The sequence below is a fragment of the Saccopteryx leptura genome, chromosome 13 (genome assembly GCF_036850995.1).
Source record: "Saccopteryx leptura isolate mSacLep1 chromosome 13, mSacLep1_pri_phased_curated, whole genome shotgun sequence".
NCBI lineage: Eukaryota > Metazoa > Chordata > Mammalia > Chiroptera > Emballonuridae > Saccopteryx > Saccopteryx leptura.
In genome coordinates, this window is record NC_089515.1 from 25290905 (window position 1) to 25316521 (window position 25617).

Sequence of the window (25617 nt, forward strand, 5' to 3'; positions counted from 1 at the left end):
GGCTGATCTTCACTCAATTTCTCAAATATTTCAGAGGAGCACTAAAGACGCAGAGCTTACAAGCGTTCCAGAGCTGACCAAGGAACACACCATAGTTCTGTACTTTATTGAAAGTGACCAAGAATTACTGTACAAGAATTACTAGTAGGGCCTGGTTGGTTGGCTCAGTGGTAGAGCATTGGTGCAGTGTGTGGATGTCCTGGGTTCAATTACTGGTCAGGACACACAGGAGAAGTGCCCATATGCTTCTCTACTCCCCCCTCTTGCCTTTCACTTCTCTCTCTCTCTATCACTCTCTCTTCCCCTCCAGCAGTCATGGCTCAATTGGAGCGATTTGGCCCTGGGCGCTAAGGATGGCTCTGTGGCCTCTGCCTAAGGCTCTAAGAAGAGCTTGGTTGCTGAGCAACAGAGCATCAGCCCCCCTAGTGGGCTTGCTGGGTGGATCCCAGTGAAGGTGCATGTGGGGGGTCTGTCTGTACCTCCCCTCCTCTCATTGAATAAAAAAAAAATTACTAGTAAACAATTTAACTAGGCTCAAGAAATTTACTCAAAGGGTGGAGGTAGAGAGAAAGTAAAACTAGGAAAAGAGCTGGTGTCCTGACAGGACAAGACTGGAAAATCTTCCCAAACCTGATAATCAGGTGACCAGTATACCTCAGCTCTGTCACGGCTGCTCCTCCCTCTGGAGATTCTGAGTTTATCCCAAGAACTATAAATATGCAAGGTGAGCCACTGAGATACCAGTATGTCCAAAGCTGTTCAAAGATATCCCTTCTGCCAGGTAGGAGATGAAAAATAAAACAAGGCTTCTCTCACTCATCTTTTACCCACTCAGGGCACCCAAGGTATAAGCATTACAGTTGGCAGAGTAGGACAAAGATAAAAATGTTAGTTTGTGTGATTATATAAAGAGAACTGCAGTCTCATAAGGCCTGCCCATCTTGTCTATCAGGGGTCATCATTCACTGTCATGGGGCAGAATCCGGTCCACAGACATACTATTTTCCAACTGCAAAGATTTTTTAAAAATTAACTAGTTGCCAACAGTTTCAAAATCAAAAATCTGAATTTCCAGTTTCTCCTGAAAAACAAAAAAACTGAGCATACTGCACCCACATTCCAGGATACTACAGTCCCCACTACATCCTAACACATTCCCCCCTGGCTCATTTCACTCATTTACATTTACTTACTCGATACTCAGGCACTTGAGTCTGTAATTCCTGGTTTATATTATGGCAACAAAACATTACTTCCATGATCACTTCCACTACAATTGGGACTCCAAATCACCAGACTGCTCTATTATATTTTCATTTAATTAAACAATTACTGTTGAACACACAGACAGAAAAGAGGAGCAATAACAGCTAAATAGCTGCCAATTACATTTACATAGCTCTTCCAGCCTGAGGGTAAAATGAACCTTCCCTTCTCCTTCAACTCAATTCCACACTACCCCAACAGAATCATTCTAATTTGTCACGTGAACAACAGGGACAGACTGTGATCAATCAACAGAAGTGACTTACAAAGGCTAGGATAATCCTTCCAGCGAATACTGTATAAATATAGTAGGTCTCCTCAAAAGCAGGAGCTGTGTCTTTTTTCCACTCTAGCTACCCACAGTAACCAGTTTAAGTACTCAATCAATGAAAATATCTAAAAGTGGCAGTCAGTCTGCCTTCTAAAACACAGGGAAGTGAAGTAGTAGTAGAACTCTGAGAACTACAAGCTCAGCTGGGATTGGTGCCCAGCTGCGCATGAGAAGTGTCTACAACCTGAGTTCCCACTGTGCCAATGAGCATCACTGTAAAGAATGGAATGTACAGTCTACAGCCACCTTTAAAAAGAAGCCCAGCCTGACCAAGCAGTGGCACTGTGGGTAGAGCGTAGACCTGGGAAGCTGAGGACCCAGGTTTGAAACTCCGAGGTCACTGGCTTAAACACACGCTCATCCAGATTGAGTATGGGGTTGCCGGCCTGAGTATGGGATCACAGATATGACCCTACGGTCACTGGCTTGAGCCCAAAGATAGCTGGCTTGAAGTCCAAGGTTGCTGGCTTGAGCCCAAGGTTACTGGCTTGAGCAAAGGGTCACTGGCTCAGCTGGAGCCCCCCGCCATCAAGGCACATATGAGAAAGCAATCAATGAACTACTAAGGTGCCGCAACTATGAGTTGATGCTTCTTATCTCTCTCTCCTCCCTTCCTGTCTGTCTGTGTCTGTCTGTCTGTCTCTCTCTCACACTAGAATAAAAAAGGAGGAGAAGTTCAGCACTGCATGGGTAGCTCAGTTGGTTATAGCAACATCCTGATATGCCAAGGTTGTAAGTTAGATCCCTGGTCAGGGCACATACAAGAATCAACCAATGGCCTGACCAGGTGGTGGCGCAGTGGACAGAGCGTTGGACTGGGATGCCGAGGACCCAGGTTCGAGACCCCAGAGTCGCCAGCTTGAGCACGGGCTCATCTGGTTTGAGCAAAAAGCTCACCAGCTTGGACCCAAGATCGCTGGCTCAAGCAAGGGGTTACTCGGTCTGCTGAAGGCCCACAGTCAAGGCACATATGAGAAAGCAATCAATGAACAACTAACGTGTCACAATGTGCAACGAAAAACAAATGATTGATGTTTCTCATCTCTCTGTTCCTGTCTGTCTGTCCCTATCTATTCCTCTCTCTGACTGACTCTGTCTCTGTAAAAAAAAAAAAAAAGAATCAACCAATGAATGCATAAGTGGAACAACAAATTGATGTTTCTCTTTTTCTTTCTAAAAATCAATAAATAAAAAATTTAAATATATATATATTTTAAAAAGAAGTTCAAGAAAAACAAAAGAAAAGAAAAAAAAAAGCTCACATACAAGTCTTGAAAGAAAAATAAGTTTTCTGATTTGGAGTGGAGGTCTGTGGGTAAAGAATTATTCCTATCTAGAAAATTACTTTTTAAGTAAAGAAAGGAAAATTTTTTGATGCCTGAGTCACCTCCAGGGCCAACTGAAAAGATGCTGGATTGGTCACACTATCTACTCAAAGACTAGATTGCCTATTATACAAAGCATACCAATTCAACAGGGGTCAACAGAGGTATATCAACCCAGATGAGCAAGGCAGGCCCATCAACCCAGATACTTCCTGGGCTATGTCATTTGATTGGTCACTTTCAATTACTTTTTTGAAAATTCTACAACTTAGGTGATCAAATTAAAATGCAAATCGTTGCCTGCACCATTTCCATCCCACTTATTTTAAATCAATACATACAAAAAATAAATGTTATCCCAACACACACAATTTCAGGAGGACAGAGGGTATTAGGTAGAAAGAAACAGTTAAGTCACTCTAGATTCTAGCTAGTTTTCCTTCTAACACAGTGAGGTTTTGACTTTCCTTGTTACTACCTTACCATGCAAAAGTCCTGACTGCCAGGACCACAACCATGCCACAACTTAGGATCACAAATTAAAACTAATACTAAGTACAGATAACATTTATTGAGTGTCCACTACATGCTGAAAGGCATTAGGCTGATACTGCTTTATCCCTATTACATGCTCTAATTCGTCCACCACAGACATGCTAATTAATGCTTTTATGAAGTACATAAACTGAGCACAGCAATCCCAAAACAGATCTTTTCATTTCATCCTCCACAGGGCCCAGAGGAGTACCTTGTATACCTGAATTAAAGGCATACAAATTACTACGTTGTATTTTTTAAAACACTACCTACATTATTCCTCATTTCTAAAGGCACTCTTTATCCTTGGGAGGCTTTAAGGTTTATAATACAACAATTTATCAAATGTCATCAAATAAACATCTTCGGTGTTATCTTCCATCATTCACTCTGCTGCCCTGATCCTACACTTTTAAATTTGCTGAACATCTCTCATAATTCCTTCAACCCACTGAAAATAATAGGCCAACAGTACTAAACTTCACCAGTCTTCAAATACCTCTGTTTCCCACCAAACATGTCATAAAAGAGTGCCTTCCTTGTGATTGAACCTCATCGCCTTAGACCTAGTGATGAGAAGACCTGGGGAGAAAATGCCAACCAAAAACATAAAAGAGACGAGAACAGCTGTAAAACAGATTGTGTTAAGGAAGAAACCAGCTCGGAAGATATATCCAGTCTACATACAGACCCAGATTGGCAGTTGAGCTGCCTTATAATAGGACAAGCCTCTGATAGCAGGTCCCCACACTGCTGCCCTCAATCCCTCACACCTCTTCTCACTACCTGAGTCTAGGTTGCACTAATTCATCACCCAGTATTAATAAAGCAGTTTGGCTGCGTTAATGGGGCAGTCACACATAAGTGGACGCTGTACACAATCTGAAGAGACTTTCATACTAAAGTCTAAAAATCAACCCTGAAAAGTAAATACAATGCTCCTTAGGTGTGCTTTCAGCTTTTGAGGATGCAGAAAGCTCCGGAAGAGAGAAGCTACAGGATAGATTAAGTTGGGAACACAGGAAGAAGGATTCGGACACCTGCAAGGGGTCAGAAGTCAGAGCTGAAGTCGCCCCTCCTGCGGTAGGGGCCTGACCTTTGCCCCCTACATTCCTCCCAGTTGCTTTCCACAACAATCTCTCCGTCGTCTTATTTGTGGCCCTGCGCGCTTAATCCACCCCGGCTCGTCCAATCTAAGGCCTCTACTCCACTTATTCCCTATCGTGATGTCAAGGCGGCCTTCACGACCCTAGTACTCTAAGTAAGAAGAGACTTCGCTGACCTGTCAGCGGATCCAAAATGGCGGGGCCTAGTCGCAGGACCGGCAGCCGCCGCTCATGTCCAGCCCGGGCCCCGAACGCGTTTCCGAGAGGCTTTCCCAGCTCTGGTGACAGATGGGAGAAGGGAAGTAGCCCTTTTTCCGAAAGTTGAGGCGTAGTCAGGGACCGCACAGCGACTGGTTAGAGTCGGCCAGACCAGGCGGTGGAGCCGGCTATCTTCCCTGTCAGCTCACTGACGTGGTAACTAGCCTCAGTCTAGCCCGCTGCCTGGTAACTGCGCGAGTCCTGACGCGCACAGCCAATCGTAACTTTGCACTGTGAAAAGTGGCATTCCAGCTCTCCAATCGAAGAAAGGGAATTGACTTCGAGGGGTGGGTTGTGTCTTAAGAGACGAGATTACAAGGGAAAGAAAAGAGTAGGTAGGGGACAACCAACAGGTACAAAGGCTTTCTGAGTGACAGTAGTAAAAGCCAATAAAAAGAGAGAAATTGTGCTGGGCAGTTGGAAAGGTGGAGTTAGCTAAGTTCGGTTGCAGTGCGGCTTGGAAGTGTCTAGGGGAGGAAAGCTATGATTTGCGGGGAAGGGGGCGGGGTTCGTTTTGAGAACCAGAGCGGGCGACTTTACTCCCTCCTCGCTGCGCCACCTCGGCCACTGCCTGTCAAAGTCAGCTGGACCAAAACAGTGCCCCTTAAGGGAAAACTTCCATACGAGGCAATTTCTGGGTTCCCTCCATCCTGGGACCAGTCCCACAATTCATTCCAACCTTCTCTCACCATACTGCCTTCTGCCTGCCCTTTCTGGCTTCTCATAATTGTGTTTGTCCATCCCAACTCTGTTTCTGTCTTTTGTGCCCCATTCCTATCATGCAGAAATAGAAAAAATGAGAGGTGCCAGAAACGTTGGATATCTAATTCAGGTGTCTTAATTTTACAGAGCAGGAAACTGAGTCCTAGAGTGGAAAGATGGCCTCCACATTCTCATAACTGCTTATTAGCAGAGCAGAGAGACAAACCCAGGTGGACATTCCCAGTTCAGTTTTCTTTTTCACTGACCTTCACTACCTCTTATGCCCTAGTCTATCAGACTGTGACTCTCAGCTCTGCCTCTCATCTAAGCCATTGAAACTCTTTACCTGGAACAAAGCTAATCACACGGGTTAGTCAATGACAGAAAACTGAAGCCTTTCCTGTTTGCCTTAGAAATCCTAAGAAACCCAAGGGCTAGTTGCCCACACCAGTCTTCCCTCTCCTGTCCCCAGGTGCCTCTCTTCTTACAAGAGATGATAGAGGTTGCTAGGATATTTAGAATTACCTGGAAGTGAGAATGTGTAAGAAGAGGACAGGAGAATGGGTTTTCTCTTTGCAGATTGACTGGTGGAATTCCCAGTCTTTTCGGAATAGAGCCCAGGTGGCTGGCCCTACAGACCTGAAGAAACTGCTGGAAAGGAGTGAAAAAAGATATCAACTCTCTCCCCATTTCCTCGCTTTTATGGATGACCCAAGTCCAGGGAAGCTCCATACTTAACCCCATGGAACTGTGGTCTCAAGTCTGACCTGTTTTGGTACAGTGAAAGGGATATACAAGAAATAACTATGAGTTGATGCTTCCTGCTCCTCCCTCATGCCTTTCTTTCTTTCTCTCTCTCTCTCTCTCTCTCTCTCTCTCTCTCTCTCTCTCTAAAAAATCAATAAATAAAATATTTTTTTAGCCTGACCAGGCGGTGGCGCAGTGGATAGAGCGTTGGACTGGGATGCGGAAGACCCAGGTTCGAGACCCCAAGGTCACCAACTTGAACACGGGCTCATCTGGTTTGAGCAAAAGCTCACCAGCTTGAGCCCAAGGTCACTGGCTCAAGCAAGGGGTTACTCAGTCTGTTGAAGGCCCGCGGTCAAGGCACATATGAAAAAGCAATCAATGAATAACTAAGGTGTTGCAACGTGCAACGAAAAACTAATGATTGATGCTTCTCATCTCTCTGTTCCTGTCTGTCTGTCCCTGTCTATCCCTCTCTCTGACTCTCTCTCTCTCTCTCTCTCAATCTGTCTCTAAAAAAAAAATTTTTTTTTTAAATGTGGTTTCAAAACCAGACATCCAAAGACCATTCAGGATTCTCTGATTTGAAGAACCTATCAGACCTAAGAATTCCTCAATAGCTCCCTGCACCTGCACATTGGGATTCTGGTCTCTGGGTCCTGCTGAGGGTCTTGTCTCTTTCACCCAAAGAGAGAAGAAGAGGATACAACCACCATAGCATCTCTTTGCACAGTACCTCTGAGACACTTTCCACCTTCATTTGAAAACTGGGATTTTGTCTCTTGGGTCTATCTCAGATTGAGAGCTCCTAGATAGCCAAAACTTGGAGAATTCTCTAAATGGGCCAAAACTCCCTACACCCCCATCTCCACTCCCACATATTTCCAAAAAGTAACCAACCTAAAATTATGAATGAGATTGTGGTTAGAGATGAGGAGGAGAGAAATTACAATGCCCTAGCCCCTTTTAACCTCCATCATCTTACCAGGCAGATTTCAGTACTGAGTTCGTACATTATGCCTAGAAATAAAAACATGAGGGAGCCTGACCTATGGTGACAGGAGGGCTGAGGTCGCTGGTTCAAAACCCTGGGCTTGCTGGGTCAAGGCACATACAAGAAGCAATTACTATGAGTTTATGCTTCCTGCTCCTCCCTTCTCTCTTTCTCTCTCTCTTCTCTCTAAAATCAATAAATAAAATCTTAAAAAGAAAAAAACATGAGGGAGAGATGGTACTTGCCCTCCTAAATCTTAGCATCACATGAGACAACATATTAGTTGATCTCTTCGATGTAGTGGGTGCAGTAATAGAGGGCATGCAGAGGAGGGTTGAGTGAGCAAGAAGCTAGACATCTGGCTAACTTGGGAGTTCAGGAACAGCTTCCCAGAGAAAATGAGGCCTGAGTGAAGCTTAGGAAGATGAGTAGGAATTGACAATATAGAGACTGGCTGGAAAGATGTTACTATCAGAAGAAAGGCCAGAGAGGTATGCAGGAAACCACAAGGAGATTAGAGATTAAGACAGGGTCAGATCCTGAAAGTTTTGTATGCCAGGCAAGGGAGCTTTTCCCTTTATCCTGAGGGTAATTGTAAATTGTTGAAGGGTTTTAAGCAGAGACATGACTTTAAGCAGAGTTTAAGCAGAGTCAGATTTATCTTAGGAGCACATTGTATGATAGGGTTTAGGCCCTTCAGGGGTACTCAGGCAACACAACCTGACTCTACATGTTCCTTGGGACATCTGTCCTATCTCCTACAACTCCCTAACTAGCAAGCATCAAGGCCACACTTTGTCCACAGAACTGAATCTGGTATCATCAAGGATAAGTTAGCGCTACTAAGGCTGGGAGAGCATAGCCCAGGCAAGCCAAAAGTGTAGACTAACTTGTGAACTGCCAAGGCCTCTAAGGTGTGCCCAGTCTAAGTCCTGAGATTCAGTGAGATCCTCCTTTAACTTTTTTGGATGGGTCGAGGTCAGAGGGTAATAGTTACTTGTCCAAGGTCATTCAGTAATAGTGTGGTTGGTGGCAGGATTAGAATGATGCTTTGGTTTGTCTCATTCCGAAGAGAGGCAAGGGGGGGGGGGGGGAGGCAGAAGATAGCCAAGAAGGAGAGAAAGATATGAGGAAAAAGAGGAGTAAGGAAAAAAAGAAATTAGTCTTTCAAAGTGGCAGAGGAAGAAGGAGAGGGACAAACAGCAGGAGCCAAGCAGTAGAGGAGTAAAAAGAGGAAAGAAAGGCGAGACGTGAGAGGATTGGAGCAGACACAAAAGGGCAGAGAGACAGACAGCGACAAGTGGAGAAAATCGCCGAAACTTGAGCAGCAACGGAGTCTGAGCTCTGAAAACCCGCGGCCTCTCCCGGCCCGTGCGCCCTTCCACCTGGCATCCCGGCAACCCTATCCTCGACACCGCTCCACTACTCTCGGGGTGCTGGCCTAGCCTCACCTCGCCGCTGGCGGGCCCGGAATCGGTGGAGCTACACAACCCACCCTACGCTTGCCCGTTTGGCTCTACTAAAGCATTCTTGCTGGAGCGCGGTTTCAGCCACGTGGGGAGGGGCGTGTCCCAGTTGCTGAGGAGCGCCTCCGATTGGTTAGGAGGCGGGGTTCTTGGCGGGGCGCCGGCTGAACCCCACCCCCGAAGGCGGGATCTAAAGCTTCGCAGCTGGAAAGGGTGGAGCCCAGGAAGCGCAGCTGGAAGGGGGCGGGGCCCTACGAGCAAAGCTGGTCACTGCGGGCTGGGGGCGCCCTGTGCTGCCATAAAGTGAATGGGCGCCGGCGAGGGGTGGCAGTTCGCGGCGAGGCTCACTCTCTCCCTCGGCTAGTCCGGGAGCGCCGGAGCGGAGCGGCGGCCCGGGCGCAGGGGGGCGGCCCCCACCGCGGCCGGGTGCCCGGCCCCTGGCCCCTGCCTGCCCTCCAGACTGCTGCCGCCGCCGCCGGGAGTCTGCCTGCTGCGGGACTCACTGTAAGTGCTTGACCATGCGCGGGACAGGGGCTCAGGGGCCAAAAGGCCGTGGCTGGACTTTGGGATCTCTAACACCAGACGTAGGTCAGCTGAATTGGGGAACGGTACCTGAGGGACGGGTCGAGACTGAGAGAGCAGACTGCAGACCCAGGGCCAAGACTTAGGGAATGGGAAATTCAGCGTCAGAACTCGGAGGACAGAAAAGGGGAGACTCGGGGGACGCAGAGGGAAATCGGAGACATGAAGCCAGGACAGGAGCTCGGCGAAGTGGGGAGTAGAGAGTCGGGAAACCATTACCAGAAAGCGCCCTGGAACCCGAGGGCACGGGGCAGGCAGCCAGGGAGCGAAAGGGGTTGCGTAGGCCCTGGCCAGTGGGGGGAGCCGGCGACGGCTGCCCAGTATGGGGGACAGTTGGCGGCGTCCGATGCCCCTGGGCTGGGGCTCAGACTCCAGGGTCTGGGAGCAGGGGTGCGTCTAGTCGCACATGCTTCTCTCCTCAGCTGCTCGCATTTGCGACAGGAGCCTAGTAGTGAGAGGTTGGCAGCGTCCCGGTCAGATGGCCGCTGTGCGGACGGCAGGACAGTGGCTGGGCAGCCCCAGGCACCAGACGAAGGATCTGGCGTGTCCGGCTTGGGGTGTCAGGGCCTGCATAGGTCCCAGCCTGGGGCCACCACGAATCGGACGGAATGTCCGCAGCGCGCCGGGCTGGAAGCGGACAGAATGTCCGAAGCGGCGAGGTGGGTCTCTCTGGAGCAGGCGCTGTGTTGGGCAGCGGTGGACAGAATGTCCCTGGCCGAGTGGCATGTCCACTTTCCCGGCAGCGCCTGCCCAGCTGTTGCGTGTGCAGTGGGGTTGCTGTGGTGGGTCGCCTCAAATCCCACTTTGCAAACTTGTTTCTGCTCCTAGGGGCAGTGGGGCTCAGCAGCGGGGAGTTAGAGTAAAGGCTGCATCCTGGCCTTGAGGGGAGTGGTGGTGAAAGAGCTTCCCTCTCCAGCCCAAACCAGATCCAAGCATCACCTGGGCTTCCAGAATCCAAAACTGAGAAGAGGAAGCCAATAGTGGGACTTCTAGTTGGAATCAAGACCAGAAAAAGAAGGAATAAACCACAAAAAGCAATGGTAGGGCAAGGAGGAGCCCAACACAAGCCCCTCACAAATTTGGAGGGAACCCCTAATTCCAATGTAGCTAATTAAACACCCCCAGACTTCATGCCTGGGTGTCAGCTGGCTGATGTGCCTTCTCTGAAGGCAACAGGAGACCAGGCCTGAAAAGAAAACTGCAGCCCTTTAGCAAAGCGAACCCCATGGTCTTGTTTCCCTTTTTGCTCCTTCAGTCCCACTAATGCAAAAACCACCCTGGTGGCTGAGGGGGTAGGAAGGAGATACATGGATTCCGGACTCTTGGGTCCAACATAAAACATATTTGGCCCCCCAACTCTGGTTGGGAAGGAGGTCTCAGCCCTGCCCAACTTCCCTGTGTGCATTACCTGTAGCTGGTGGAGCGCCCTGATTCCTTTGGACTCCTACAATAATCACTAGCCCTGACCCCAACTCTTTAACTAGACACATCCCACTTAGGCTAAAGAGAACAGAGTAGAGAGAACTCCCCCAGTCTACATTAGTGAGCAAAACAGCCAGGCTGGGGACTGAATTTTCATGGGGACAAGTGCAAGGTGATGTGTTTAGCAGTGAGTAAATAATCTAAACAAGTGAGTCTCAACTTTTTTCAACCTCCACCCATGTGTGACAATCAATACATATTCCCCTCACTCCCATCTCCATTCTTCAATTTTAAAGTTTGTTTACATCCAGCTAGCACGTTGCTTCTCAACCTTTTTTGTCCTTGTCCCCTTTTGATAAATATAGAGTCAAACCCCAATACCCTACTGTATTCTGATACCTTTTCCCCTTTTCAGAGGCTTGTGCTCCCATCATTTTTGGAAATTACTAAAACGATGAGTGAAATGAAAAGCGCTGAGTCAGAAAGGGAATATGGAAGGCATTACAGGTGGTTCCCTGAAGACCTTAGTCCAAAATTCTCCTTTTGCCAAAAATGCCGAAAAGCATTGGCATTATAATGAAGTTGACTGGGAATAAAAGGCAGAACCTTCTCTCATCCTTGCATGAAACCATATAGCTGAATGCATACCTGAGTCACTGGCTCTTAGGGTGAATGTTGTGGGCCTAGAAAAGGGTCAGAGAATAGTTCACAGAATTGGAAGCCAGTGGCTTCTGGAGAGAGTAAATTTCAAAGTTTAGGCATCTGGAAAGTAAGATAGGGTGGAAATCCGCAAAATAATAAAAGGCATAGATAAGCAGAAGACTTATTTGCTCCCCAAATCCTGAAACTGGGGATGGTGGGACTTCTTAGAACTGGAGTGCTGCAAGCACAGGATGAATAGAAAAATGTTTCTTGACATACAGTGGGCAGCCAACTTCTAGAGCTCATTCCACAGACGTGGTAGAGGCAGGAAATAGAAATGGAATCCTTTAAGTTTGGGAGGATCTGTGCATGTCAGAGCCACAGATGGCCGCTAGGGTGGAGAGGGCAAGGAGTGAAAAGAGCTCAGTCCCTGGTCTTCAATCTCTTCGATCTGTAACCTTGGACAAACTCGTCTTCTTAGACATGAGTTGGGAATGGCCATTTCTGCCACCCACAGTGGTTGTAAGAGTTAAATGAAATCATATATATGAAAGCCCTTTGCAAATGGAAAAGCACCACAGAAATGAGAAGAATTACTGCCATTCTTATGCCCAAACTGTAGAATCTTTGCTTGAAAGGGTGGTGTCGCAAGTCTTAGATCAGTCACATAGCATCCCTGATCCAGTCACAGGAAGATTCTCAGTGACGGATAGAACACTCTATCTCAGGCTTCAGATGCCAGCCATTATCCTTGCCACTCTCTGAGAAGAGTTCAAGGGAGCTCCCCAAATGCTTAACCCTTCTAGCAGGCCAAATATCCTGGTCTGGTCCCTGCCTGCCTGCTGCTGCTCAAGGATGTGAATGTGGACCCAAGAACCAGGTCCAGGAAGGGAGGGCAGTGGAGGCAGACGGAAGCTGAGCTAGGGTGGGCATGAGAGAAGGAAGGAGCCACCCAAATCTTTTCTTCTCCATTCACTCTAAATAATGCTTCCTAAAGTGTGGGGGAAGGATATGGCAGCTGACCTGAAGGATCCTTTCGGTCCTGAGCTTTGGGACTATCTAGAGTGTCTAGCCCATGGTCACAGATACGGACCCACAGGAAGAGTGATGGGCAGAGAAAGGAAAAGATAGGTGGTAGGGTGAGAAAGAGCTGCTTTATTATTTTTTTAATAGATTGATTTTAGAGAAACAGGGAGAGAGAGAGAGAGAGAGAGAAACATTCATTTTTCTGTGCGTTCATTCATCATTTCCCCTATGTGCCCTGACAGGGGATCAAACCTGCAACCTTGGTGTTTCAGGAGGACACTCTAACTGACTTGAGTTAACTGGCCAGAGTGAGAAAGAGCTGCTTTATCTCTTTCCTATCTCTCTCCTGACCAATCTATTCTGCTCACCAATACCAAAAAAAGGTTTCAAAGATGCTGCTTTTAAGTCACTCTCCTGTCTATAAGGCTTCAGTGACTCCCACTGCTTAGAGCAGTGCTTCTCTTTAGGGGGCTGGGTGAGAGAGGGCAGTACAGGAATGGGAGGAGCATGATGCTACAGGCTAAACATGGCCCATCCATCTTCCTGGTGGGATGACGTCCTTGAAGATGTCTCTATGGAAATTTGGAGAGAAAACTTTATATTAAAATAAACATAATAAATTTAAGTATGGAATAGAATGCAAAATATGCTTCAATTTCTTACATAAGGCTGGAGATCTCAAAGAAATTACATACTGGTAGCAGCTGTTTTAGGTTGTGCCCCTAGTTTCCCAGGGTGATACTCTCTTTTACTAATTTTAGTGGGGGACTTTTTTCTTTTTTTAAAAGATTTTATTTATTTATTTTAGAGAAGAGAGAAAGAGAGAGAAGAAGGTTAGGAATAGGAAGCATCAACTCCTATATATGTCTTGACCAGGCAAGCCCAGGGTTTCAAACCAGTGACCTCAGTGTTCCAGATCTACGCTTTATCAACTGCACCACCACAGGTCAGTCACAGTGGGGGAGTTTTAATGGAAATGCTGGAGATGCCCTAGCCTAGACTGCATAAAGCTTGAACCACCACCCTTTGCCCCTCATTGGAGATCCCCACAGCCTGACCCATTTTTCTCTGATGATCTCTCACTGCCCACACTGAAACTCTGATCAAGCTAGGCTCCCTGTTGCCCTCTGAAGCGGCCAGCTCATTCCCGACCTGCCATGTACTATAATCTCTGAACCCCAAAACATCCCACCTTACATGGGCTTCCATTTCTCTATCTTGCACAATCTGAGAATCAGGCCCATGCAGCCCATCGTTTTATCCTATGCTTTGTTTGCCTCCCCGGACTGCAGGCTCCTAGAAGTTAGGGTCTGTGCCTTGCCACTCTTGGAGATTTATCTTACTACTTAACACTTGCCGAAGTAAGGAGGAAGGAAAGGAGGGAGGGAGGGAGGGAGGAAGGAAGGAAGGAAGGAAGGAAGGAAGGAAGGAAGGAAGGAAAGGAGGGAGGGAGGGAGGGAGGGAGGGAGGGAGGGAGGAAGGAAGGAAGGAAGGAAGGAAGGAAGGAAGGAAGGAAGGAAGGAAGGAAGGAAGGAAGAAGTTTGTTTCTCTGATTTCTGATTTACCCCTTAATAAATTAAGTGCATCAAATTATTGCTGCCTCCCCCTGAGTCTTAGGGTTTCCTCTGCAGGCTGTGAGCCTTGTCTACAGCTGTCTTCATTTGCTCCCATTCGTCATTGCAGTTCAGCAGACCAGACATTAGGGTGCTCAGCATCTCTAACGAACATAAGGCTGTGTGCGCTGAAGGGTCTCACTTCAGTCTCGGGTTCACTAGGATGGTTTGGGGGTCTGGTTTACACCTGTCTGCCAACTTGCTGCTTGCTAAGTCGCAGCATCACAGCTCCATCCCCTCTTATCTGCCCCTTTATTCTGTCCTGGCAAGAGAAAGTTCCTCTATTTAAGTTCCAGGGTGTGCTTCCTGCCTTAGGCATTATTCCTGCAAGCTCTTGGGGGCTTTCTGGCTGTGGCCCTGATTTACCCCTTTGGCTTCAGGACACGAGTGGGTACACATGGCAGTTGCCCTCTTGCCATGAACTTGTACCCCTTGGAGAAAACCATGGCCTCTCCACTGTGGCCTCTCTGGCCTGTGTAGTCTCTGCTCTCCATCTTAATAGGTCTTAGATATTTTATTTTGCTGCAGTTTATGACAGCTTCCTGCAATCCCAACCTGTACTTTGGAATCAGAGCACACCTCTAGGCCTCCCTTTCCCTTAGGGCTAGGATTACCATCTTGGCATGAGTGGGACCTGGGCCATGCATGCCCTGTAAGGGGTGTTAGAAAGGCTGGAGGTGGGACAGGCAGCTTCTCCCAAAGCTGGACACAGCACCAGTCATCTCTTGGCTCTCCTTGGCCTTGCCTGAATTTTCTACCAGCTTTAACCAAACCTGTGGCTCCCAGACCTATTGCTTGTCCCTGTCCACTGAGTGAGGCGAAGTCCCTGGCCTCAGTCCCAACTTCCCAGCTTCCTGACCTCCAACAGTTTGGGGGAGCTTAATCCTCAGCCAGCCTGTCTCCAGCTCAGACAACCGCTTGGCGCCCCCAGCCTCTGCCCAACCAGCCCACCAGAGCACAAGTCTGCCAGAGGCCTATGCCTCCACCCTCCAGCTTCCTATTGCCTGTCTGGCCTTAGTGTTCTTTGCAGTTTCACAATCAGGGTCCTTCTCAGCCTCATCCCCTCTATCTGCTATTAACACAGTCAGGAGCCTGAGGCTTCATTCTTTCTTTTACCAGTCCCTGGTCCCCAAAGTGGCTCTCAGTTTGGTTTATTCTACCCCTTTTGCTGTTAGCTTATTGACTGGGCCCTCCTTTATATTCATAGCAAAGTGCTTACAACACATTGGCATCTCTCTCTAAAATGCAGCATACTCACCTCTTTAATCGGCAGAGATATTCTTCACTGGGAGATACAGGGTCAAGGGAGGCAAACCCCTCAAGTAAGAGCAGAAACGAGGATTAGATCTTATTTACCACTCTATCCTTCATGTCTTACTCAATGGCCAGCTCATAGAAGGTGCCAAGTAAACATCTCTTCAATGAATGAGAAAAATATATACTGGAATATAGTTGTGCCCCATTTTTACATGTTATGTTTTATTTTAATCTACCAGTACTGAAGGTAAGTAGGGAAGGGATTATGATCTCCCTTTTAGAAACTGAAAAAATATGGTCAAAGAAGTAATTTGCCAAGAACACATAGCTAGTAAGTTGGGGAGCTGGGACATGAACCAAGATCTTTTGACTCCAAACCTAATTTCTTAGGGCTATACCAGATTACTTTCCTGAAAGGGTCCCGGGGAGTTTGTGCCCCCCACCCCCACCTCATCCTCTTCCTCCAGCATTCCCCTGCCGTCTCCCTGCTCAGTCAAGCAAGCTCTCCCCAGCAGCCGGAGTATAGACCATTCCCCTGGCCCATTGGCCTCCTCCTCCCCCACAGAGTCCTTAGTTCCTGGGACTGAAAGCTGAGGTTCAGAGGGGCCAGGAAGGGGAGGGGGGAGGGTAATGGCTAGATCCAAAACAGCCAAGGCAGCTGTCCCTGTCACAGAGAGAGGAGACTGTGTGACAGTGTGTGTCTGTCTGCTTGAATGTGGGAGCGCATGTGTGGGATAGTGTGTGTTTGTATGCCTCTAGCTCCAAGTCCAAGTGCTTATTTTGTCTGAGTGGGGACCCGTGTGTGTCTGCATGTGTGTCTGTCTGTCTCTGGGAACACACAGCCTGAACTCTGCTTTCTCGGCTTCATCTTTTACTCTGGCCCTTATCTCTCCTCACCCTGCCTCCCTCTGCTGAAATAAAGGGTGAAACCAAGACACAGGTATGGAATGCTGGGGGAAGGGGAGTTTGGAAAATTAGAAGTCTGGAGCCATAACAGACTGGAAGGCAATAGTGGGATTGAGCTTCTCTACAGGCTAACCCAACTGTCTCTCTTTGCCCAATTCTGTGTAGCTCCTGTGGCCTCTGGAGAAGTCAAGGGCATTGTTTGCATTTTGAGGGCATCTTTAAAAAAAAATTTTTTTTAATTTATTTTTTTCTGAATTTGGATACAGGAAGGCAGTCAGACAGACTCCCGCATGCGCCCGACCAAGATCCACCCGGCACGCCCACCAGGGGGCAATGCTCTGCCCATCTGGGACATTGCTCTGTTGCGACCAGAGCCATTCTAGCATCCGAGGCAGAGGCCATGGAGCCATCCTCAGTGCCCGGGCCAACCTCGCTCCAATGGAGCCTTGGCTGCAGGAGGGAAAGAGAGAGACAGAGAGGAAGGAGAGGGGGAGGGGTGGAGAAACAAATAGGCGCCTCTCCTGTGTGCCCTGGCTGGGAATCGAACCCGGGACTCCCGCACACCAGGCCGACACTCCACCACCGAGCCAACCGGCCAGGGCCTAAAAATATTTTTTTATTTTTTAAGTTTATGAGGGGATATATTGGTTAATAACATAAATTTCAGGTGTGCAACTTTATACTATGACGTACGTATACTGTATTGTGTGCTCACCACCCAAAGTCTAGTCTCCTCTGTCACCATATATTCGACCCCCTCTACCTTCTTCATCCTCTTAGGTATGAAGTGAGAGGAGACTTCAGAGCACCCTTTTTTCCAGCTCTCAGTTCTAAGCCTTCTCAGTTATTTGGGAAGAGCTCCTACTCAAGGCTGCCAGAGGTCTCTCCCAAGGGCATCTCCCTTCCACCAGAGCATTGAGCCACCTCCAAGCCTCTGACTCCTGACCTCAGACCTGAAAGGGGAGAGGTAAGCTGAGCACCCCCACCCCTGGCCTGACCTCTCTCCTTCCTTCCCAGGTTCCCTTTAGCCTTGCCTCTTTAGCCTTAGGAAAAGGTCCAAGGTCTAGTCCCCTCTACCTGTGGAAAGAACAAGGTTTCTCAACTCCTGCCTTGACCTCTGTCTGTCCCACCCCAGTGTTACTAGAGAGGTGGGACAGGGGGCAACTGTCATCTCTGAGCTGGTTGAAGGGGGCATTACCATGTGCAAATACAAGCCACTGCCCATCTGCGCCTCCCTGAGAAAGGCTCCTAATAAATTCAGAGCAGCCGAGTGACACACATCTCAATTTAGCCTAATCCACCACATTAATGCCACCTTGCACAGCCTGTGTTAAGTCCTTGTTAATGGGGAGGCAGATGGGCCCCTCCCACTCAGCTCTTCATCCCTGTTCCTCTGTCCCTAGCCTCCTTTGGTTCTTCTCTGACCTAGAGGCATCCAGAGTTCTTGAGCCCCACTAATGTCCCTTTCCCTTCCTCCTACCAGAAGGGGCCTTGGAGCAGGAAAGAGAAACCTGCAGGGGACTTAAAATGGTACCCAGGCAGCCTTCTGGGCAATGACAGGCAAGGTTTGGGACCGGGAGCAAGAGTAGCAAGGTGGTTTTTAGAAGCTCGCATCTACCACCTGGGCCAGGCCTGGTAGAGGCCATGCATGAGAGTGGAACCATGACTGGTAGGGGTGTCGAGTGTGTATGGGCAGGCACAGAAGCAGACAGAGCTGGAATGCTTCATGATTTTCAAACTTGTTTTTGATTCTGGAACCCTTTCTTCAAGTGGAATCTCTCCAGAAAGCATAAACAAAACAGACAAAGCCAGCGCTGCCCTAGTTGAAGCAGATCAAAGCAAGGCCAGGCTAGGGTTCCATCCCTGAGTTCCAGTCCCTGAGGAGGTTTCTGGGTAGCGCTGCAAAGAACACAATTTTAAAAAGCAAACAGAGAAAAGGGATTAGCTTAGGAGCCTCCCAGACCTGGTTCAGATCCCTGTTCCACTATTTACAAGCTCTGTGACCCATTAATCGTTACTTCAAGTCTGTTTCCTCACCTGAAAAGGGTGATCATACTTAATATTAATGCATGCTTATGAGGGGAGAGATAATGAAATAAAGGCACACAGTAAGGATTCATGATTGATAGCAGTGATTATCCTTATGGGAGAAATATCAAGCCTAGTTCAAAACCAAATCTGGCCTGACCAGGTGGTGGCGCAGTGGATAGAGCATCAGACTGGGATGCGGAGGAACCAGGTTCAAGGCCCCGAGCTCACCAGCTTGAGCGCAGGCTCATCTGGTTTGAGCAAAGCTCACCAGCTTGGACCCAAGGTTGCTAGCTTAAGCAAAGGGTTACTCAGTCTGCTGTAGCCCCACGGTCAAGGCACATATGAGAAAGCAATCAATGAACAGCTAAAGTGCCACAATGAAAAACTGATGATTGATGCTTCTCATCTCTCTCCATTTCTGTCTGTCTGTCCCTGTCTATCCCTCTTTCTGATTCTCGCTCTGCCTCTGTAAAAAAACAAAAACCAAATCTGTCCCACTGGAGAGTAATAGAGGTTCCAGTTGTGTCTCAGGTGTGATTGACTGAGGGACATATATAAGTTTATGAGGATACTGAGCATTTGTGTGAGAGGGAACTGAAGTTTTTGAGAATGCAGTATAAGGCATGTGGCATGCAGTGGCGTGGTTTTCATTAATTCAGTAAATAGTAAATGAACACTAACTGTGAACCAGGCACAGTTATAGGTGTCCAGCAGGGAGCAAAACAAAATCTAATGTGTATATCTGCGTAAAACCTTTGAGTATACACCTTTTCCCCCTTAGACTGCTGTTTCCCCATTCTATCTGAAGACACCCCACACAGAGGTAGCTTCATGTTGATGACTGAGGAAGAAGACAGTGAAGCTGTAAGGAACCGGATAACCAGGAGATTTTATCCCCATTGACCTGGTCTGTGTCTTCTCTTCCCCCTAGAGTCTTCCTTCCATGGAGTTCGGCCTGCTCAGCGAGACAGAGGCCCGGAGCCCGGCCCTGTCGCTGTCAGATGCAGGCACTCCCCACCCCCCACTCCCAGAACACGCCTGCAAAGGCCAAGAACACAGCGGTGAGCGTGCCCCCTTCTGGGCATAGGGGAGATAACAGCTCAATCTTTAATGAGGGAGGGGCCCAGGTGGGAGTGAGGGGTCGGTGGAGGAGGTACCCCCGCGGGGAATCCCTGTGACCTGCCCCCATCCGGCTCCAGACTCCGAGAAGGTCTCCGCTTCGCTGCCGGTCGGCTCCCCTGAAGATGGCTCGCTTAAGAAGAAGCAGAGGCGGCAGCGCACGCACTTCACCAGCCAGCAGCTGCAGGAGCTGGAGGCTACCTTCCAGAGGAACCGCTACCCCGACATGAGTACGCGCGAAGAGATCGCGGTGTGGACCAACCTCACCGAGGCCCGCGTGCGGGTACGGCTCTCCTTGATCCGCAACCCTCACCCCACCCCGGCTTTCCTCTCTTGGACCGCTTAGCGAGTAACTTAGAAACCTGCAACTTGTGGTTCTGCCTTGCCTGCCCCGTCCTCGGATCTAACACCCGACGTCCTAAAGCTCTGGTCCGCTGCCCTACACGGCCTTGTTTCCACCAACCTCCAATCTTACAACACCCTATCACTCCAGGCCGCACACTTCTTCTCCCCGAGACTATCGCTTGTTCTCCTCATCACCCCTCCTTGAAGGCATCCTGCTGCCCCCACCCACCCACGTCGCCCTTGACTCTTCCGCCCCTGCTTCTGTTCTCAACTCCCTGATTTGGGGGAGTTGAGACCCCCATTCCCGTCTCCGGCCACCTCATCTTGTTCATCCTCTGAACGGCTCTGGCCCAGGCTTAAACCCCCACCTAGATGACCCATCCACCGGCCGCGCTGACCCGGTCCGGGGGGACCCCACTGGGCTCCCAGCCCTGACAGCCTTTGCTCTCACACCCGCAGGTGTGGTTCAAGAACCGGCGCGCTAAGTGGCGGAAGCGGGAGCGCAGCCAGCAGGCGGAGCTGTGCAAGGGCGGCTTCCCCGCGCCGCTCGGGGGGCTGGTGCCGCCCTACGAAGAGGTGTACCCTGGCTACTCTTACGGCAACTGGCCACCCAAGGCGCTCGGCCCGCCCCTCGCCGCCAAGACCTTCCCATTCGCCTTCAACTCGGTCAACGTAGGGCCTCTGGCTTCTCAGCCCGTCTTCTCTCCACCCAGCTCCATTGCCGCCTCCATGGTGCCCTCGGCTGCGGCCACCCCGGGCACTGTGCCAGGGCCCGGGGCCCTGCAGGGCCTGGGCGGGGGGCCCCCTGGGCTGTCTCCGGCCGCAGTGTCCTCTGGGGCAGTGTCCTGCCCTTACGCCTCGGCCGCAGCAGCTGCTGCTGCAGCCGCTTCCTCCCCCTACGTATATCGGGACCCGTGTAACTCGAGTCTGGCCAGCTTGAGGCTCAAGGCCAAACAGCACACCTCTTTCAGCTACCCCACGGTACCCGGGCCGCCCCCGGCAGCCAACCTCAGTCCGTGTCAGTACGCTGTGGAACGGCCCGTATGAATGGCCCGGCCCGTCGATCATCCCCGAGGGCGGGGTCGATAATTCACAGCCTACCCTGACTGGGGTCGTTTTGACTGGCTTGATACCGCCCCGGGGTAGGAGAAGGATGCTGGGGCAACTGGGGGGAGGGAGGCTGCCAGCTCGGGAAAGAGCCTTCCTACGCCCAGCCCTGACGGGCAGACTGGGCCCTACACGCAGTCCACGCCCCTGGGACTAAGGCCAGGAACAGGGACCAGTTCCCCGGGGGCCAACTCACCCTTGGCCCACCCCACCTTCTCCAGACTCCTCCTCTCCCATTTATCGTTTTCAAAGATAAATGAAATAAATGTGCGCGGACTGTCAAAGGCCTGATGATTCAGAATTGCGGTTGACCCCTCTCCCCTCATCCTTTCCCATATCTAAAGGAGAGCTGGCTGTACAGGAAAGCGGTGAGAATCCAAGCTTCTAGGGGTTCAGTCCCCCTCAGCCGCTAACACCAGGGTGGGGAAGCTGGGGGATTCTTGGAGAAGGGAGTACACGTGCTTTCCCGTTTGAATGGAAGGCTTGGGGAATTAGCTACTTGGCGGACGTTGGCCAAAGCTGGTGCTGCGGCGCCCCCTTATGGTCTCATGGAGGATAACTGGAAGATCAGGTCTGGAACACTTGCCAGTGTCGCTTCTGCAACTTAGGAAACCAATGACAGATGTTACTCCGTATTTCTGCATCTGTTTCTCACTGTTCTAATGAGGGGTTTGGGCCTCTAACAGCAATAAAGTTCTGGTCTATAACAGACATTTATTAAGCGCCTATCAGGCCTAGGATTCTTACTGAGTGTCTGCGTGTGTGCCTCTCGTTCTTTTACATATCCTCAGACTTTTTGCCTACTGATCATCCCTCTGCCAACAGCCCTCTCACATTACAGCAGAGTCCCTTCTTCTTCCAAATTCCCCAAACTCCAAAATCTTGTTGAAATATTTAATTTAAAAATAGAGCAAGAAGAGAAAGGTTTCTATATAGAAATATAAATAACTTGGCTCTGGGGACCCTCCTCAGTCCCAGCCCCATCCCAGAGCCTGCTTGGCCTTCACATTAAAAACAGAAACATCAAAGTACTAGATCACACTCCCCCTTCCCAGGGTTGATGTTTCTTGTCTGTCATTATTTCCTGCCCATTTGGGGCACACATCCGTGGGGAAGCCTTTCTAACCATTCTCCCAAACCTAAACCAAGCCCCACAGTGCCCTGGGAAGGAGAGTGCCTGGAGCTTCCTCTTTTTCTCCAACCCTTTACTGGCTCTTGGTCTTGGCTTTAACCTTGCGCATTACGTAGGTTTGGTAGAAGAAGTGGGCAAAGAGGATAAAGTAGGTCATATATATGATGAAGGACCAGAAGAGTTGTTCCGTTGTGGTATGGCATCCCTGTTCCTTTCTCCAGATGTAAGCCAGGATGACGACAGTGGCTCCCATAAACATCTGCAGGATCTGCAGGCTGGTGATGAGCCTGGGAAACCACGTAGGGGGGTTCACTTTGGCAGCCTTCAGAGTGTAGTAAGTGTACATGATGGCATGCACACCATAGTTCATGGTCATGAACCAGCCGCCTGCAGCCAACCTGTTCTTGAATCCAAAGCTTGTGAACACTAGCACTGTGCTGTGGTGGTACCAGTGCACAAAGATGAGTGGCCGCTTACGCAGGATGATGAAGGCTGTGTCTCCTGGGAGATGGGGAGTCATAACTGGCATACCACCCAGTGTTGGGACCACCCTCCACACTGAATGTTGGGGCACAGGCAAAATTTTCAGGGTGGGGAGAGGGATAGTTGTGGCAGAGAGTCTAAAGAGGGGCTTGGATGAGAGGTGTTGTTAGGACCCAGGGGTGGGGAAGGGACTCTCCATGTGATAGATAAGGGGAGCCCTGAGGAAGGGTGCAGTTTACTGGGTGCCAGAGAGACAAAGCCTTGCCACTCACCAAGTTCAATGATCTTGCTGAGAACAAAGAGGCAGGACCAGAATTTGACTACAAGATTGTCGAGAAAGATGGTGTAGCACACAGTTTGCTTTAGGCTATCCCTAAGTACCACGTTCCTCATAAATTCCCATGTCCTCACTGCCCCCAGGACACTGAAATGGGACAGAGGAAAAGGGTGTAAGTTTAATCCCAGACACCAATCCACTCTTCCCCCCTCAGCCTGTCCAGGTCACTGTCCCAAGCTCCACCACCTTCCCACCCTTCCAGGGTTCACAGCTTCTGAGATCCTGGCCACAATCTGGAAAATCCAACCAATAATCTAGAAGAGATGAAGGCTGGGAAAGGACCAGGGAATGCTGGACGATGGGACTGAAAGTTGAGTTAAGGAACAGAATTCTTGGAATGGGTAGGAGCCTATGAGAAGATGAACGGCAAATGGGGGAAATCGGTGGGGGAGGAAATTTGGGAATGAGGGGCTGGGAAGTTACTGGAAGGTCTTGGGAGAGAGTATTAGAATCTGGAAAATTTGTTGTAAGTACAGAGACTTCACGAGCACAAGAGGACTTGTAAGAAAATAGAATCTGCCAGTCTGGAGCTTGAGGAAGAAGGCAAGGGGAAGCTGGGGAAGGGAGCTGGAGCTGAGAGGATGGGATGGGGAGAGCTGGTGGGGGAGTGGTAATTTGGGGAATTGATACAATTGAGATTTCTAGGAAGCTTTTAGGGATAGAGTGAGGGTCTGGGTGTACAGGATAAGCGAGTGTGTCTTACCTGAAGATTGCAAGGCAGAAGGACCAAAGTGTGAGAGGCCCCTGCAGGTCGAAGCCCTTCCGTGCCTTCATGTAGTTCTGCCCCACAAAGATGAGCAGCAGGTAGATCAGAGCTATGGGAAATGAGGTTGCCCTGGCAGGCAGAAGGCAGAGGGGATGGGCTCATGGATAGGTGCTGGTTAGAAAAATGCCCATTCGGCTCTCCAAGTGAGTGCTCTGGTTTGGAGTCCCAGCTCTGCCACCTACTAGCTATGTGACGTTGGAAAAACTACTTAGTTCTCTGAACCTCAGTTTCCTTATTTGTGAAGGAGGAAAAATACTTCTCTCCTGACAGTGTTAATATATAAAGTACCTAGCACATTGCAGGGGCTGTGTCCAAGGTTTTTGTAAGTATCGCTCTCTCAATGAGGCTGGACATGGGTGACAAGTTCTGGCCCGTGCCTAGAACCAACACAAGGATGTGGTGTAAGAAGATTGTGGCAATAGCTTCCACCTAGTTGGGTCATGGCAAATTGGCTGCAGCACAAAGTCAGCCCACAAACACCTCTGAGAAGCCTTAGGGCAAAGCCAGAGAGCCTGGGGAAATCTTGAAGAGCTGCCTGACTTTGCCTCCTTCACAGCAGGGAAGATGGGACACTGAAGAACAATGTGAAAATTGTGAAGGGCAGGCTGTCACTGGGCACCAGCACTATGTAGCGGGCTCACACAGCTACACAAGACCACAAAGAAGAGTCATCTAGTGGCTGATGGAACTAGGAGTTCAAATCACCCTCATTCCTCAGAGACCAGTTCTCACTACACTTTCCCTTCGGTTTCTGTCTCCTCTCACACTCCTTACCCCATCCTCTTATTTCTGCCCCTCTCTTTTTCTCTTTCTCTCCCTGCCCCCGGCCCTTCTCTCTTCCAGATCTCTTTGAAGTAACTACACTACCTGCACCTTCGACAACGGGGATGTGGAGACAGGAGAGCCCGATACCTTTGCGGGCAGTGTCTCCCCCGCCCCCCAAATTGCAGTCATCAGGATCGGGTCCCTAGCACGGTCCTTCCCCTTCCCCAGGTCTCACCAGTACTCCTCCAAAAAGGGACTCATGTCCTGAAACAGCTCGAAGTTGTAGGGCTGGAGTAGCTGCTGTATATTGTCTGAGACATTCATGACTGTGCCCATTTCGTTCTGCAGACGTCAGGGTCAGGAGCTTGGGGAGCTGGACGAGAGGGCGGGGGACCGAGGATGTAGCGAACCTTGGGATGGGACAGAATGGACGCAGGTCCCAAGGGACTCCGTGGAGACCGGTCTCAGGAACGTGTGCTGCAGTCCGACCCCATTCCACCGCAGCCACCACTGTGGTATATAACGCGGAATTGCAAAGCCGAGAGCCCAGGTGGTGAGGGACCACCTCCCTGCGCCGGCCGTTATCCAATCTTGACCAAGATATGCTCTTGTCCCGCCCCTGAGCCTTATCACGCTCTCTGGTTGGTCATCTTTCCACACACACCTCCTAATCCGAAATGCCCGTCTTAGACTCTCGCCACACCCTTTCCCATATTTTTCTCTCCCAACATCTCCACTCTCACTTGTTTGGCTTAGTCCCCGGGGCCTTCCTAGGTACCTGGATGTGCCAGTCTTCCCCAGGAACGGCCAACTGCACCCTTTACCTCAGTTTATTTTAATCCTGACCTATTTGGCAATGAGGCGAGAGTGGAGGTGTCCTCAGCGTCTGGTGCCCCGCCCCAGAAATAGGGATGTCAGTTTTCCCGCTTCCCTGAGATCCTGGAAAACCCAGGTTGGGGAAGCAGCAGCACACAGCCTCTCCCATAATCCCATCTGCCTCTTTAAAGTCTGTGGTTGTGGGTGGGAGGAAGATGAATTTTAATAAATTTTATTGTTGAGGTTGTTGATGTTGATGTTTGGGAAGATGGTTGTTGAGGCTGTTGTGGTTTCTTTACAATTTCCTGAATTCTTGTACTGCTCCAGCCTGACGCCTGGTAATAACCCTGGAGAGGAAATGGGATCACCCGCTGGCCTTCTGGGATTATTGTTTTAAGATCTCCTGGAGGCCTCCTAGGATTTATAGAAGGGGAGATATAGTGCATCTCCCCAGTGTCCTGTTCTCTCCCCAGTCTGTGCTTGTCTAATCAAATCTACTTTTTCGTTGCCTGTGTACTCGGCCCCAAAGAAATAAA

The 25617-nt window shown here is 49.6% G+C and overlaps 3 protein-coding genes across 14 annotated transcripts in view; 1 reads left to right on the plus strand and 2 right to left on the minus strand.

The window, feature by feature from the left end:
* The window catches only part of GBF1 (golgi brefeldin A resistant guanine nucleotide exchange factor 1), a 165895-nt gene extending 160907 nt beyond the window's left edge, over nucleotides 1-4988 (minus strand). For all 11 annotated transcript variants that reach the window (XM_066355935.1, XM_066355932.1, XM_066355934.1 and 8 more), the window contains exon 1: nucleotides 4742-4988. The gene's annotated coding sequence lies outside the window, so the exon portion shown is untranslated. The remainder of the gene's footprint in view (nucleotides 1-4741) is intronic.
* A 4053-nt stretch (nucleotides 4989-9041) lies between these two features.
* Nucleotides 9042-21528, plus strand: PITX3 (paired like homeodomain 3). Of its 2 annotated transcripts, XM_066354893.1 has the most exons (5): nucleotides 9042-9236; nucleotides 16961-17147; nucleotides 19143-19272; nucleotides 19411-19613; nucleotides 20135-21528. In XM_066354893.1, exons 3-5 carry the CDS (start codon nucleotides 19155-19157, stop codon nucleotides 20720-20722), a joined length of 909 nt encoding a protein of 302 aa, XP_066210990.1. In that variant the 5' UTR covers nucleotides 9042-9236; nucleotides 16961-17147; nucleotides 19143-19154; the 3' UTR covers nucleotides 20723-21528. The 2 variants fall into 2 exon arrangements, with proteins under 2 accessions (XP_066210990.1, XP_066210992.1); XM_066354895.1 differs by lacking the exon at nucleotides 16961-17147.
* A 249-nt stretch (nucleotides 21529-21777) lies between these two features.
* ELOVL3 (ELOVL fatty acid elongase 3) lies at nucleotides 21778-24733 on the minus strand. Its single transcript, XM_066355313.1, has 4 exons — nucleotides 24501-24733; nucleotides 23438-23569; nucleotides 22670-22821; nucleotides 21778-22415 (listed from the first exon to the last, which is right to left on the minus strand). The coding sequence occupies exons 1-4, from the start codon at nucleotides 24599-24601 to the stop codon at nucleotides 21988-21990; spliced, it is 813 nt and encodes a 270-aa protein (XP_066211410.1). The 5' UTR covers nucleotides 24602-24733; the 3' UTR covers nucleotides 21778-21987.
* Nucleotides 24734-25617: the final 884 nt, after the last annotated feature.